The sequence below is a fragment of the Polyodon spathula genome, chromosome 17 (assembly GCF_017654505.1).
Source record: "Polyodon spathula isolate WHYD16114869_AA chromosome 17, ASM1765450v1, whole genome shotgun sequence".
Taxonomy (NCBI): Eukaryota; Metazoa; Chordata; class Actinopteri; order Acipenseriformes; family Polyodontidae; genus Polyodon; species Polyodon spathula.
Genome location: NC_054550.1, coordinates 9,072,670 through 9,088,698, shown reverse-complemented (window position 1 = coordinate 9,088,698; position 16,029 = coordinate 9,072,670). Strand labels below are relative to the sequence as shown.

General features: G+C 38.5%; 1 protein-coding gene across 1 annotated transcript in view; it reads right to left on the bottom strand.

Annotated features, from left to right (window-relative positions):
* The window catches only part of LOC121329479 (serine/threonine-protein kinase BRSK2-like), a 227,680-nt gene that overhangs the window by 73,455 nt on the left and 138,196 nt on the right, over window positions 1-16,029 (bottom strand). The window contains 2 exon segments of the mRNA XM_041275040.1: window positions 2,076-2,216; window positions 7,717-7,802. Coding sequence (XP_041130974.1) covers window positions 2,076-2,216; window positions 7,717-7,802 — 227 coding nt within the window.

Here is a 16,029-nt window from a genome sequence, read left to right as displayed (position 1 = left end):
GGAAGAGAAAGAACAGCAGCAGGGGTCTTGGTTCAGACAGAGGGCGTTTTAAAATTAAAACAGTGGGGTGTTCTAGTACTGTACATATGCCTACCTTATGGAGACATTTATTATAAATATGTACCAGATAGTGCAAACATTAAGAAGGAAATCATGAGAATTGAAACCCTTTAGGTATACATATGAAAACATATTTTCTACATTCTCACAACTTGCTGTTCCTGTTAAATTCTACCACACTTAATATTTGCTCCCATGTCCTGGTTCTTTTTTGGACCACCTGCAAACTCCCAGGCAGTGGTCAGTGATCCACGGCCACCTATTTTATAGGGGATACAGAGTGAAGCTGACCTGGCTTGAAGGATTGACACATCTGATGGCTCAGCAGTCCGAAGAGTGTAGAGAGGAGGGATGAGTTGATGAAATGAGAAATGTAATATGAAACTAAAATATTTCCATTGAATTGCATTAACAGTGGTGGGTAAACAAATAAATAAAAATTGCCAGGTAACAATAAGCTGGGTCATTGGGAAAAGAACCACACCAACACTGTCTTTAGCATCCCATCTGAAATGTGAATTGACATGTACTTGTGTTTTACCAAATATCTGAAATTGAAGGGAAAAAAAAATGATGTAATCCAAGAGACTTTCATGTTGAAAAAAGTTCACAGTAACGTAACAAAACAACATCTCCATTCACGAGTCAGCAGAAATACAGAAGACAGCACCTCGGCTATATTAAAACATTGGGAATAAATGGCTGCTGTAAACAAAGCCTCAACTACTTTGACTCACCATTAAATGCACCAAATTTAGAGTACAGAACTGATATTTTTGCTGACAGCGACAGTTCTTTAAAGGGTTAGCTGCACGTTACCAAAAGCATGTAATCTGGGTAAATGCTTTTTTTTCCTTTTTACTTATGACTCATCTGCATTAATGACGAGGGCCCAGGAGCTGGAACTTGTCTCCTTTTTGTACTTTTACTGCCATGATCAAATTAACCCTTTGTGAGTATAATTCTTCAGCATAGCAGTGTCTCTCTTTAGTACTTCTGCAGTGCAGAAGTACCTTTGACAGCAATTACTATTTCAGTAGAAAGTTAGAATTAAATAGATGTCCATGCGTAGGTAACAAGCTTACCTTTTAGTTAGGTCTGTCAACATGCCATTGATTTAAGGTGGTTTGCTAGTTTTAAAAAATCCATGTCTGCTTCTCTTACTTTTTTGTAATGAAATTTAACATTCATTCATGTAAATATAAATATAAATTCTGCAAAAACATGTTTTGGGGTAAAATAAGTAACAATTGTCCCATACAGTCATTATGCATTGGTAGAAGACTGATAATATTTGGGGCACCACTGCACCTGTGAGATGATATTTTGCATATATTTAAAGAGGAGACTATTGTCTATTCAGGGATACCAAGACATTTAGCAAGCAAGTCAACAGGATGAAAAGACTGTCATTCTACATTCCTAAAAACTGACATTTTGAGGTACAATTGCACTTGTGAGACGAATAGCTATTCAGGGATAAACATTTAGTAAGTAAGAGGTCTGAGTGGGGTAAAAGGTGAAAAATAAGTCCCCCAGTCATTCTGTTTCGAGGCTGGGGACACCGTAATTTTGAAAAGAGTGTGATCACAAACAACATACAGACATTTAAACTTAAAAACTGTGGGTGCTAAGTTTTACAATAGAGCCATGTACCAAATTTGAGTCATGTTTCCATGGAAACATGCCAAAATGCATGTTTTAAATTTTAAATCCCACAACCAACCAACAGCGATTTGCGCTGGTGACAGAAATGTGGTAACTGGATGCACAGTAATAACTGTAGCAGAACAGCTTAAGAAACTTCTTAAGCCACAATGAGTTTCGTTATAGCCTACAATTTATTTAATTACTTTTGGTAAGAGTTTATGGCATATGAATATTGCATGAGAGAGACCGCATGAAGGAGAAACTGAAAAGACAAAAGCCAGGAGCAAAAAACAGGACACCGCAATGACTTTCAACCAAACAAAAAGGGACTGATAAAGTCAGCCACTGTGTGTGTTGTTACTCACCATATTGAATGGCTGTGGCAGAAATCTAACGCAGAGATGATTTGTCGGAAGAATTTTCGGGCTTCCTTGGGCGTTAGTCTCCCCTTTTTTACCAGATAGTCGAAAAGTTCGCCTCCAGAAACGTGCTCTAGTACCAAATACCTGTAAAAGAAAAACAAAGAACCACTGAGGAAAACCACACACTTTCAGTCAGGACAACTCCTGCCATTTAAAAGCAGTACTGAAATATTAGAGGTCTGAAAATAGCATGCTTTACAACATTAGGGCTTGCCTGGTTTTGGCTCTCATGTTCACCTATTCAGTTACTCAGTGTACCACTCTTGAATTTGAGAGATGTGGTCATTTTTCTTAGATTTTACTTTGAAATCTAGCACCAGCTTTCTGTACACTTTATAATCGAGATCCAGTCAAACAAAGCATTACAATAGTCCGCCCTAGATGGCATAAACACATGAGTCAGTTTCTCATGAACAACTCCAAGCACACAACATGTCAAGTCATTTTATAAAAAGCACTCTGTACAACTTATTTTCTAAGTGAAATTTGCAAGGATGGAGGCGAAAAAAATTGTTCAAAAATACTTTCATTATGTTTTTATCAGACGTGGTAGTCCTCTGTCTTCGGGCTCTTACCTTCTTAGAGTATAAAAAGCCATCTCCACAGCTCTTGGATCACTCAAACTGTGTTAATTTAATTAAATTAACTTTATTGGAGTCTGGTTTATTCAGCAAGTTTTTCTTTATGAGAATCACAATCATGACAGAATAACAGTATGAAAACATTAATCCAGCTTTAAAAGGAACAAATGAACTGAGAAATTCACCTTTTCTCTACAAAGAAATCCTGTAACCTTGATGCTCCACAGGAACACCAGGCAGCAACCAGTTCCTTGCTTTTCTTTTTTCTGTTACCCGTTAATAATTTGTTAGTAAGTATTATTTTTGTCTCAGAAGTATCAGAACTGTTATCAACATATATGCATGTATGTTTCAAACTATATAGTACGTGAAAGGGCCCACACAGTGTACTCTATAACAGAGGCTCCTAAGCTTATAATCACTTTTGTGGCATGTCATTTTGTGAATATTTTATAAGTACCAGACATAGCTACAGTACCATGAAACATACAAATGACACATTATAAAAACGAGTTACCCTGCATGCTGGTGAAACCTACATGGGTGGATTGTAATGGATTGTAACAAAACGTAAAGTCTTAATATATCTTGGTTCCCCAGGTTAATAAACTCAACCAACCCCAAAAGAAGGTCAACATGACCTAGATTTGGATCCTCAGGAACTTCTGTCAATAGCAGTTTTTTCCCAATTGGATGACTGGCTCCCTAGATATAGCAATGTAAGCGTGACATATGGATTTGCATTCCCTGTGGTGAAATCTTTGCACTGGAACAGAAGCTATTAAGATATGGGAAGCACAGCGATAGTGTGTCCCACTAGCTAAAGTATTTTCTGATTGTGCCACAGCATGCATTCCTATTCACACCCATGTCCTTACTGGACTACTGTTAATCTACCATCCTTGTCACTTCAGGACAGAATGATGCCTGTCACTGGAGATCACGGACATTCAGGTTGTTGTCCTGACATTGGGACACTATAATACGCACCAGTGAATGTGCTAGGCACTTCCCAGTGTAGCATGCTGAATACACTTTGAATAGACTAGTAACAATGGATCTAATGATGATCAGTAATGCATAGACTCGTACATACTGCTACAGTCCTGACAGAAACTGCTGAGATACTTACACAAAGACCTTAACAAGCACACCCGATTCAATTAAAAATAAAAAATAAAACGCACAGAACCCGTATGATTTCCCTGTTCTATGGGGAGAGCCAATCAAACATATTCTGCAGGCACAGTAAACGGGCTATAGGAAGATCAATACAGGATTATTTTTTTATCTTATTGTTTCCGTATTGACATGTTTGCCCATGTCTCAAAGTTTGACTGAACAGCTCCATAGAACAGTGAATAATGCAGGTCCTCGAGTTATTTTAATTAAGAGTGCCAAATTATTTACACCCATTTTCCTCCACAAAGTCCAATTACAGTATGTTCCCTTGATGCTGCAACTCTCCACAATAGCTCAGGAGAACTGAAGGTCAGTGGACGTCCTCCAATTCCACCACCAAACCAATAGTATGTTTTGCGTGACTCTATCCAAGGTCTCAATCCAATTATCTTTTTTTAAATGAGGAGCATCATTTTAGTATAATGTGTAAAGAATCATACTTACAACTGATCCAAATTTGCTTTGTTTACTGCCATTTATATTTTCTACACTTTATTCTAAACTAAAAGATAACATAAACCCATTATAAAACAGCCCAGAATAAGCTGAAGGCCACAGCTGTGTTTAGCTGCAGTTTAGAAGCCTGACATGTGGAAGAATACAGTAAACACACCCAAGTAATTATGTTTTAATGTAAAACTGGCTGTGATTCCAGGACCATGCAGCTTCGAGAAGGTTTGTGAATAGGAAATAAATAGCCCTAATGAGCTGGGCAGCAGGAAAAAAAGCTGGGCTCCTGTCCTCCTGGGAATAAAGAACAGCGAACTTTCTTTACATCTGGGCCCAGCTGTGCTCCAGCAGACCGCATGATCAGGAGCCAGCAGTGCAGCTCAGCTTTTTTTGCTGAACAATCTTTTCTCCCTCTCAGGAGCGTCTCATGTGGCTTTACCCACCTCCCTTTGTGCAACTGCAAGCGCCTGCTCTCTGGGATCACAATCCACCTGAGAACCCCTTTGATTCCAGCAGTCAGCATCTGCTACAGGCAGCGCTTGATAAGGATTTGCATCAGGTGTGTTTACAGACTGGAGTTTCCAATCAATGGAACCCTGCTTGGGAATCTCTTTGCATGTAAACAAGTCCAGGATCATGACACACCTATCTGAAGCCAGGCACTGTTTTTGAATATTCGTTGCAAACAGAAATTGAGAACAAAATTGAACACCGATCCTTTTTAATTCAACTGTACAAAAACTGACTCAACCTAAAAAAAATTACTTAATTATAAATAATATAGCAGACCCTGATAACTTATGATATCTCCATCTGAAATCTTCCATATACTAATTACATTCCATATACTAATTATTCCTATTTAACTATACAGTATGAAATATATAGCTGAGGGTTTTAGAAGATAGAATCTGACCCCGCTCAAACGCATGCCATAAATTTTGTCTATCTGTTCTTATAGTTTTAAATCTGAATTTATGGTTGCATAGATCAGATAGACAAGCTGATATTGTTATAGAGACAACACACAGCCTCTCTTCAGGTAGCTTAAATTAGCTCTAATGGATCAAATGGACGAACATGTATCACTTCAAGTTTTTTTTTTTTTTTTTTTTAAATAGCCGACAGTGTTTATTTATTTCCACGGGTGCTACGGCAACAGTCAGTTTTCTAAGCAGGCCAGCCATCTAGAAATCAGAGGATTTAATCTTCATCTTCATATTGGAAATGTCATTAGGGTTGGCTGTTTTGGAGCAGAGGTCCTATTTATCAAATATTTTAACTGTTTCAACACTGCATACTGTTCTAGCAAAGCTCAAACATTTTGCTTTCCACTGACAGCCTGTACAGGGGGCAATTCCCAGGTCTTATATCCCCTATTTATAAGAGCAAATTGAATAGTGGTCCATTAAAACATTCAGTCTCCCCAGACCAGTTAGCCTGTTTGTTCAGTATTGATTAAACCATTCAAATATGACATTAAACCCATATACATGGAGCAGTCTATACATTATTCACAGGACACATACAATCTTATGTTAAACATTTTTATACCCTCATTGGGAAAGTATCCAGTAGGATTTTTTCTATTCCTTTCCTTTGACTAAAATAAAACATGTGCAATGAATTTCATCATACTCGGCTTCTTTATGAAAGTATTTTATGTGCAGGTTCTTTAAAGTGTAAGAGACATCCCTTTTAAATGAGCCTTTATTAATACTGTAGGTCCATCTATAAATATAGTATGTAGGATATGCGCAGCCTTAACAATTGGTGTTGATCGCATGCAACTGGTTATCTTAGAGCACCAGTCCGGGTCTGTGGAAGCAGCAGATAAAGTCTAAAACTAGAAAACGGTGCCAGTTGTTTGGAGCTTAACTTGACAACACTACCAAGCGGTTTGAAAATAACATGCAATAAGGCTTACCTAGTTCATTTACTTGAATAAAACAATCACCTGCATGTACCAGTGAGTAAATCTTTTTTTCAATACAAGTAAATGACAAAGAGCCCTTGAATAAGCAGCTACAAATGAGAAAATCCAGGATATTAAGCTTGGTATAGGATTCACTTTATATCAAACTGCAATAAGGCCTAGAGCAGTGAGATTTAATTATGATTTCTCGATATATATTTGGGCCAAGGGCTGACTAGAGAATTCCAAATGAAGAAAGAAAAAGGGAAGAATCACAAATGTTTTTGAATGAGATTCCTCGGGTAGGTTGGAAGTGCGTGTGGGTGGAGTTTTGCCAGCGCTGCACCGAGAGATAGTCATTCTCTAGGGCTGTCAAGCGTCAATCCAGAGCCTATTCGCGCTCGTAAACTTAATCAGAATTTAAAATAAAGTAAATTGATGGTACAGATACAAGCCTGCACTGCATTCAGCTTCCACCTTCCATTGCATTCCCACAGGGCCTTGATTCATTGTGAGATTAGAGGATTTACTCAAGCGACTGCCTGTCACCAATTCAAATTAGAGAAAAAGTCAAACATGATTTGTGGTTTTAACATTTTCACAATGATCCACTTCCAGTCGCTGCGTCGATTAGTCTCTGTCATAGGAAATATTGCAAATGAATTCCAGAGCACTTAGGAAAACGCTGACATTATCAATTATTAAGAACACTCTGCCAGTTTTTTTCTTTTGTGTAAAAAACAAAAAAATCTATCTTTGATCACTTTTAAAAAATGATCTCTCCTTTCAGCCTCTCCAGACAAAAATGCCAACAGCACCTCCTGCTGGGTCAAGCCAAGAATGCAAGCATTTTCCATCTTCGGTGACTATTTCAGCTTGGTAAAAATGAACAGGTGGTTTAAAAAATAAAAAGTACAAAACAGTACAGATTGCGTTGAGAATAAGCCCTCTATCATTTATAAGGCTCGTCTGCTATTTATTTTTAAACATCTTTGCAGTTGTCTTGAGCATTTTTTTTCTTCACATTTCCTTTATCACTCATCATCAACATGGCTTGTGCTCCTAAAATGTACCATCTGTAGTGGCTCTAAGGCACAACTGCAAAAAGAATGAAGTAGACATGCATTTCGATTAATGTCTTCGATCTACTTGGCTCAGCTGCTTGCAGTTCTACCTTGTTGTTTAAAAGTTATATATGATTAGTAGCGGTTTGCATCAACTGTACTGGAACCAGGAAAATAACATCTATTAAACTACAACAGCAGGGAAAAAATATATTTTAAATGAATTTCAGAAGCTGCTTGAAATATAAGAATGCCCCTGGATTTCCCATCTTTTTGCAATTTTCATCTGTCTTTAGTGCAACATTTATACAGATCAGTTCATACACACGGTTTTCACCATCACTATCAATCACCCATGCCCTAGAAAGCATCCGTAGATGTATAATACTTACAAATATTTCTTATTTTCATAGACGTCGTGCAACTTTAAAACATGAGGATGTTCTATGAGCTTCAGAATGGCGATCTCTCGTTCCACCTAGAAGACAAAAAGAAAAAGACGTGTAAGTCATCAGAAAATATATTAACCTGTTACAAATTCCAGCAAAGCCTAGCACTAGATATATTTTATCCTGAGTGCAATGCTGATGAAGTCAATTTTAAAGCCATGGTTTTGTCCTACAGTCGAGTGAATGTATCTAATTGCCATAAACCTATCCAGGAGGTTTATATGCCAGCTACCTCTTGACAAGTCTACAAGCCAGTGTATGAATTGTTCTGGAGGGATATGGGACCATATTTACATCAAGGTCATTGGAAGTGTAAACCTATAATGAAGTCTGTTGGTCAATGCAGTCAACACTTTTGAGAATTTCTGTGAGCGACTTGCTCAGTCCCTTATATAAAAGATGCTGCAACCTGAGTTCACACTAATTTTGCTCACCCTTCATGACTTACAACAAAAAGTCGTAGCTTTTAAATGTTACAGAATAAATATGGCATTTGCAAAACAAATGAATGGGCCGTGAATTGCAAGAGAGACGATCTCTTTACTCAAAAAGGTGCATGTTGATCAACCGTAGCACATTGACAGGATCTGGTTATGTAAGTGATCATTTTGGTGATTAATCCAGCAGCAATGGGACAACCAATAAAACATTTCTCCCCTGAAACACAGAACTTAAAATGATATCCCTAACCTCAAGCATTTTTCTTGTACTAAGCCCAATTAGGAATCTGAATGCTACTGTACACTGTTCTCAAGTCAACCAATGTTCTAATTAGGAATGTTGTGACAAAAGAAGCCTCATCTGTTAAAGCCTGCCTAGACAGCAGAATGCCATTGCCTGTACTGTCACAAGATTAAGTGCAGAAGTACTCCACCTCAATGTGGATTCTGTATGAACATAAAGTTTATGAAGCTGCGTAAGGTATTGTCTCAGCTAAGGCATGTATGGCGTTATAATGACTTGTTTATTCAATTTGTCCATCTAGTGTGAAAGCTAATGAATGCAGTTTCAAACAAAACTCGGACAAAATTAGCAAAAGAAATGTAAGAGCCAGCTGAAGCCCTCTCCCCACCAACCCCTTTGCACCATTTATACACGACAGAATGGAGCGTGCCTCCGTGACGCTAGCCCGGGCTCAGCTGCATGTCCCTCCTTGTTCCAACACAAATGTAATTAGTTTCATTAATCAAGGCACTAGGATCTCGCTGTGTCGCAACAAGGAAATTCATTAGCACTGCTACCAAAAAAAAAAAAATGTTTACTTTATCTTTTAGCAGTGTAGAATATAAGATTCCCTTGCTTCTCTCCGGAACTGGAACGGAACTCCCAAAAGCAAAGCAGGGATTCCAGGCAGATAGACTTGCACTTCCTAAGTATGCAGTAGACTGTGGTAATAATGGATCAAACTGTAATGCAATGTTTTATTTCCATGCAATTACATAGTCTTTGATATCTGTAGTATTTCTATAGTGTCTGATTATTTGGTAATATTGCAACTCTGGCATCTTTTAAGAAATCAAGGCTATGTTGAAATGCAAATAGCCTGAGTGTATCGTACTGTGCTCATTATTTGTCATCAATGACTTTCTTCTAAATGAACGTGCAGCAGGGGCTTTTTTATTGTTGCTACCATTCCAGCATTGGCCCATCAGGCGGCACTGTGTACCACATTAAAACAATTACAAAACGTAAACACCAAGTGACACTGTGCACAGCAGCAGGCTAAGAATAAACTAAATAAGAGAATTGACACATGTATGCAAATACTTGCTAGCTGAGGTCAGATTGAACCCAGGATCCCTGGTCAGTCAATACAGGAGCTGGGACTCCTACAACTCCACCCACACAACAGTAGGCTCTCAAGTAGCCACAGTCACTATAATGGGCAAGGACACATTACAAAAGCATTGGGAAATCAACAGTAGTGGGTCAGCAGAGTATACAAACATTTTAATTTAAAAGCATTTTACTCATTAACACCATTAGAATTTGAATTAAACTACTAAAGAAACTAAATAAATTAAAATCAAGGGCTCTTGGGTTTTCCTTAAGACACAATTACAACAAAGAAGAGCAAATTGTATGTTTTGATTGGCTGAAAGGGACTAAGTTAATACATTTAAACAGAAAGCACAGGACACAGCATAGGTTAAAGAAAATCCAACCTCAACAAAAAGGAAAGCACAGAATTTACACCTCGTCAAGAAAACCCTTACGACTGAATGGCTCTGCACTCAACATGGTTAATAGTTTTTCATTCTACCTCATTAAGCGGACTGTTCATTAATCAAACCCTGAGCGAAGCTTTAAAAAAAAAAAACTGATTCAACAAGGAATAGAAAAAAAGAAGCCGTTTATATTTTCTCTGCTTGTAATACAAGTTACGGAAACGCTGCAGGCTGCACAGTAGATGCCCTTCCCTGTGACAGAGAGGTGCAATGGAGCAGCCACTTCTTAATCATGGAAGAGAAAGGCCACTTAGTTTTAATAGGGAAAAACTCACTAGGGAGTGAGGCCAAAATCAGCAGGCGCGTAGGTCTCCACACCATGTAATAAAGCACAACCCTCTGTACGCAGGGACAAGGAGGTTTTTCCTATAGTTTGCGGCTCAGGACTAGATGAAAATGAACCCTTACTTTAGTTACTTTTGGCACGTTATCATCATTCAATTTCACTGGGATTCTGAATCAACAGGATAAACAAACCTCGCAAAGCATCCTGTTCACAGTGCAGCCTGTCGCGGAATGATTCGGTTGAAAGCAGAATCAGCAAAGTGAATGCTTTTTAATAAAACGCCAAAGCCATTCTGCATGCAGTGTGAGAGCTCAGGCATAACAGGCGTTGAGCTTTAATAAGGCAACAATCCTTAAAAAAGCCCCAGTGAGCCGGAGGTGAAAACACAAGCTCCAGAAAGCATAAGACTGCAGCGATGAATATTTGGTTTTACTTGGAACACATACTGTTGGTCCACACTTCATTTCAGCAGCTGCTTTTTGCCTGTCTCAGGTAAAAGAAGCAGGACTTCACTTACCAGAATGCATTGGGTTGTAAGTTAAAAGGCTGAACTGTCCCAGGAACATATGGTAACGCTAATTATACACCACAATATTAATGTGGATGAGAATACCTGTAAATAACACTAAATGTAACTAAAACTAAACCTGTAAATAACACTAAATATATATATATGGAAAAATACTGAATAAATAACTTTACACCAAACACATCCTGTTGTATAACACTACAACTGACCTCTGGCATGCACATTTGTGACAGTGGTAAAAAATTTAGGAAAAACAACATATCAAACTTTTAAAGCTTGAAAAATGTTCCAAACTAAATAATACAAATGAAAACATACTGTAAAATAGTATGCAATTCATTTGGTATACCCAGAGTCTACACCATTAGGTTTCTAGGGGCAAACCTTTCAAAATGTGAAGGATTATTAGTTAGTTACCAGCAGTACAAGTGCTGTTGAGAAATCAGGCCCTCTCGTTTGAAATCATATAGCACTGTACAAGCACATACATACTTATACAAGAAAAAAAAAATAGCACTGCCTATTCATTTGAAATCCCTGCAAGCAACTGAATAATTAGGAAGTGTAAATAATTGTATCAGCTGGAAAGCGCACATGTTAATCTGGCTAATCCTCAAGAAATGGGTCCTCTACCTTCATCATTATCACCTTTAGACAAGTTCGCTAACATCGCACCAGACTGGCTGTGATTCCCCCAGTAACAGCTCCCAGCTTCTGTGCGTCTCTCAGGAGCGCTAATGAACACACCAGCAGGCTGCGGCTCATTCCTGCTGCATGCCTGCTAGTGCTTTTGATATTCCGCCCTTCAATAATAGGATGGCATTACCTTTCAGGTACAGTTTCTACACTATCGCCATCTTCATTATGGTGCTCCCAGCTCTACTATATATTCCACCCACATTGTTAGACACTGTGCTGAAAAGACCCCTTTGATTGGAATTTGCTGCACACCACAGTCTCTGAGACGTCGAACTTTACCTTCATTACAGTATATGGCAATATGGATATTACCGTTCACTGGCATTGCACTGCTCTTTGTTCAGTGCATCTACTTCATTGTGTGGTAGGTGTCTAGGCCACCTAGAGTGCATTGTCCTGTACGGCATCATTTACTGAAGTACCTGTGAAATTTTGAGCATGCAACGAAAATACTGCTTAACCGGTTTTCACTCTACAGTATTAAAACCTTGAATGCAAAATAACCAGTCAAAATGTGTGTTGAATGGTTTGTATTATGTATCAGCAAAATAAGAAAAGCAGGGAAATAAATAAGAATATTAACTTTACAGTTAACTTCATAAGCACATCCATTTTCTAAAATACAGCAAGTGATAGACCTTACCAGATGGGAGTACTTTTTTTTCGGTCCTATTGCTCAAGAATAGAGAATAATTAACAGCAACCTTGCACACAGCTGTTATCATAATAGAGCCATCACGCATAGTGTAACTCCCCCAATACTAAAGCCTGTAACAGACTTCTTGAATTTCTCATCTTGTATAATATATTCTGTTTTGCCTTCAAACGGCTGTTATTTTGTGTAATGAGTTTTTATGAGTGAATGTGTGAGAGGTATGAAAAAAAAAAGTGTTGCTACAGATGGCAGGTGAAAGAAATTAAATGACACAGACCAGCTTAAGAAACGCAGTAGTGTAAATGTTCAGTAATAGCTGTCACGGTTTGCACTGTGAAGTTATGAGGCAAGAAAACACAAGATATCACACGCAAAGGATGTAACACTTTTTATTTGACAAATGGCAGTTTCCATGATCTGATGGTCCATGACCTGACAGCTTGATGAAGGCCATTTGGCCATAACGTTGCTTTGTTTGTCTAACTTTGTTCTTTTGAAACAATAAATAATTAAGAATGGAAATTTGATCTACGATCTATTATTAGGGCGTTGCACCTCTACTTGCATCAATCGTGAACCAAAGGTAGCACCCAGGAAAGGAAATAGTGGTAATTAATAAAACAGTCATGTGCGATACAGGCTACATGTTTTGGACCTGAACATGACCATGTTCATAAAAATATAGCCTTGATTAGTTAAGCCAAATGCATGTATGTGCCATGGCCTTCATGAAAGTGCACAGTATATGGAGTAACATCACGCATTACATGCTATACATGGGTGACTGGTTCTGAACATATATTTCCAGGAATAACTTTGCAGAGGCTGGAACTCATGCGAAAGGATTCACTAGCCTCAACAATGTGTGAGAAGGAATGGCAGTACCAAGTTTCATCTCAATTAGATGAACAGTTCTCAAGATATAGCCAAAGAAAATAAGTGAAACATAAAACGTATAAAACACTACATCCCTATTACCAGGGGGCAAGAAGGTCCTCTTAGTATTGCCTTTAAAAAAAGGTTGTTAATTTGGTATGCTTTACAACACTCTAAACCAGGGCTTCTCAAACTCGGTCCTGGGGACCCCTAGTGGCTGCTGGTTTTCATTCCAGCCAAGCTCTCAGTTACTTAAGTAGACCCTTAATTGAACTGATAATTTGCTTAATTAGACCTTTCTACTTGTTTTCAGTTCTTGAACATTTGCATATTTCACGTTAGCTATAACATTTGGTAAGTAACTTGAACTGCAACTGTTTAATAGCTGGAAACAAGTAAAAAAAGGTCTAATTAAGCAAATTATCAGTTCAATTAAGGGTCTAGTTAAGTAATTGAGAGCTTGGTTGGAATGAAAACCAGCAGCCACAGGGGGTCCCCAGGACCGAGTTTGAGAAGCCCTCCTCTAAACTCAAGTCTATCAAACTCTACAGCTCTTGTATTCATGTCAATCAGAGGAACACTATCTTTTCATCAAAACCATTAAGTGAGTAGAGTAAATAGCAAAAAAATCAAGAGATCGTCAGTGCAGCCCATTACAATGTGAGTACTAGAAAGAGATGTAGTTAACACATATACGTAGAGATGTTGTTAACACATATTTGCATATAGCTCTCACAGGGAGGGGCTAACCATTCCATATCGAGCTCTTAATTAGTACACAGAAGAAAGTAATAAATCTGTGTCTACTTTCCTTTGAGTTGTACCTTAATGGATATAAAGTAAATGCTACATTAAAGAACTTGTTTGGAACATCACCAGACCTGTTAAAGGAATTAAACTGAATAAGCCTGCAAGTATATACAAACTTCACAGCCACCAGTTCTTTAGGACCAGACACTCCTAAATAATGACAGTGACAAACAATCCCTTTGAAATAAGGAAACCAGGTCAATTAACCTATATTCCTAAGGCTCCACATTGAAGACACTTCATACCGTAAGTAAAAGATCACTACTCTAAGCACCTTCAACAAACAGTCCCGTGAGTGGGAACTATAATGAGCATTTTACCACCATTAAAAGACAGCAGACATTCAGGACAACGTCCTAGCTAACTGGAAATCAGGGCAACGGAGAAGCGTGATTCGAACACATAGGGCTAAACTCTCAAAGCTACTGACTCTGGTTCATCATTAGCATATTTTTTTCAGCAAGTTACCAAACAAGAAATAAACAACCAAGATTCGGGAGCTTGAATGAATTATTAAGTTGTTTCTTATTCGTTTAACAGATGTTTTTCCCCCCATTAAGAAACAAAATTGCACTAATGGCGATTTGGAGTAAATACTTTGAAAATCTAGCCTGTAATCATGAATCACCCTGTATAGGAAAGAAAAGAAAGACAACACCACAAACATTTATAACTCTCTTATTGTAAGCTTCTAACTGCACTTTATCCAAGAAAATACGTAAGAGTGTGAAGCTGACATGCCCAACAGAGCACTGGTATAATGAAATGACACCCCTACTGGACAACAGAAACAAATTGACTTAATCAAGAGCTAGACAACAGCTGATGTGTTTCACAAAGCTTGGCTTTTCTTAATGTTAATCATACATCAAATTTATAAAATAAAAACTGTGTCAGCCCTCAGAATGCACAATGCGACAGTGATCAAATGAAGGAGGGAGAAAGAGCATTAGCTTTTATCAAGTGTTAGCAGAAGTTTCCCGAAAGGGGCAAGTGCCCTATCTCATCGCCATGTCATTATTACTTCAAATGGCTTCTAACTGCCGTGTCATGGAGTCAATAACCAAGCGTAAAGCTAAAAAGGAAGAAAAAAAAGGAGGTGGTTTTAAAATTACCATCAAAGCACTGAAATCTTCAAAGGTTTCTGTCACCCAGAGCTTGGTGACTGAAAATTTCCTTTTTATCTTCGGCCCGGCTCCAACCTCGAGGTGCAGTGAGCCTTGGTTTTATTTACTGGTTGTGCATGGGGGGAGGGGGAGGAGACGACTCACGTTATTGTGTGTTTCTTTCCTAAACCTCACAGCAGTGGGAGATATGGATCTTATTACATACCACGGAAATCCTCTCCAGCTTTTTTGTGAGCCTAAAATTATTATTGGGGTTGGGGGGGGGGGGGGGGGGTGGCAGCAGTGACTTCCATGACATTTACACTGTTGTGGGTTGTAGTAGTGATAGAGGGAGTCAGAGAAAAAAATGACACCAAAGTTTGGTGCTTCTTTCATTTGTTTGGTGTGCAAGGTAATCAAACATGCAATCTTCAGGTGTGAAAAAGTTATTGCCCCCCCCCCCCTAGTTAACTCAACCCAATTAAAGGGTTAGTTAGGGTCAGCTGTTTGAATACTTTGGTTAACAATCAGGTCTGATTTGGGCCAGTATAAATCTGACTAACTTTGGCCCTTACCATCACAGTGAAGTTGTCAGCACACAGGTTCTAGAGGCACATCATGCCACGATCTAAAGAAATTCCTGAAGACCTCCAGAAAAAAGTTGTTGATGCCTATCAGTCTGGAAACGGTTAAAAAGCCATTTCTAAGTCTCTGGGGCTCCACCACACCACAGTCAGAGCAATATTGTCCAAATGGAGAAAGTTTGGGACAGTAGTGAATCGTCCCAGGAGTAGCCGTCCTGCCAAAATCTCTCCAAGAGCAAGGTGTAAAATATGATCATGTTATATTTGCCAGTGGCTTACATTAATTAAACCTTGCAGATAGAGATCTGGGAAGTGAATGAGCTGGAGCCCTGTTTCAGTGATCTAGTTAATGACGAGGACAGCAGGCAGCATTGCTGTCCTTTCCAGGATGTACTGTAATGTACAGTGTTGTAATATCCTGTACACTAACCTTATCCTAGGGAGTCATATACAGGACTATACTGCTTCATCAACTACTCCAAT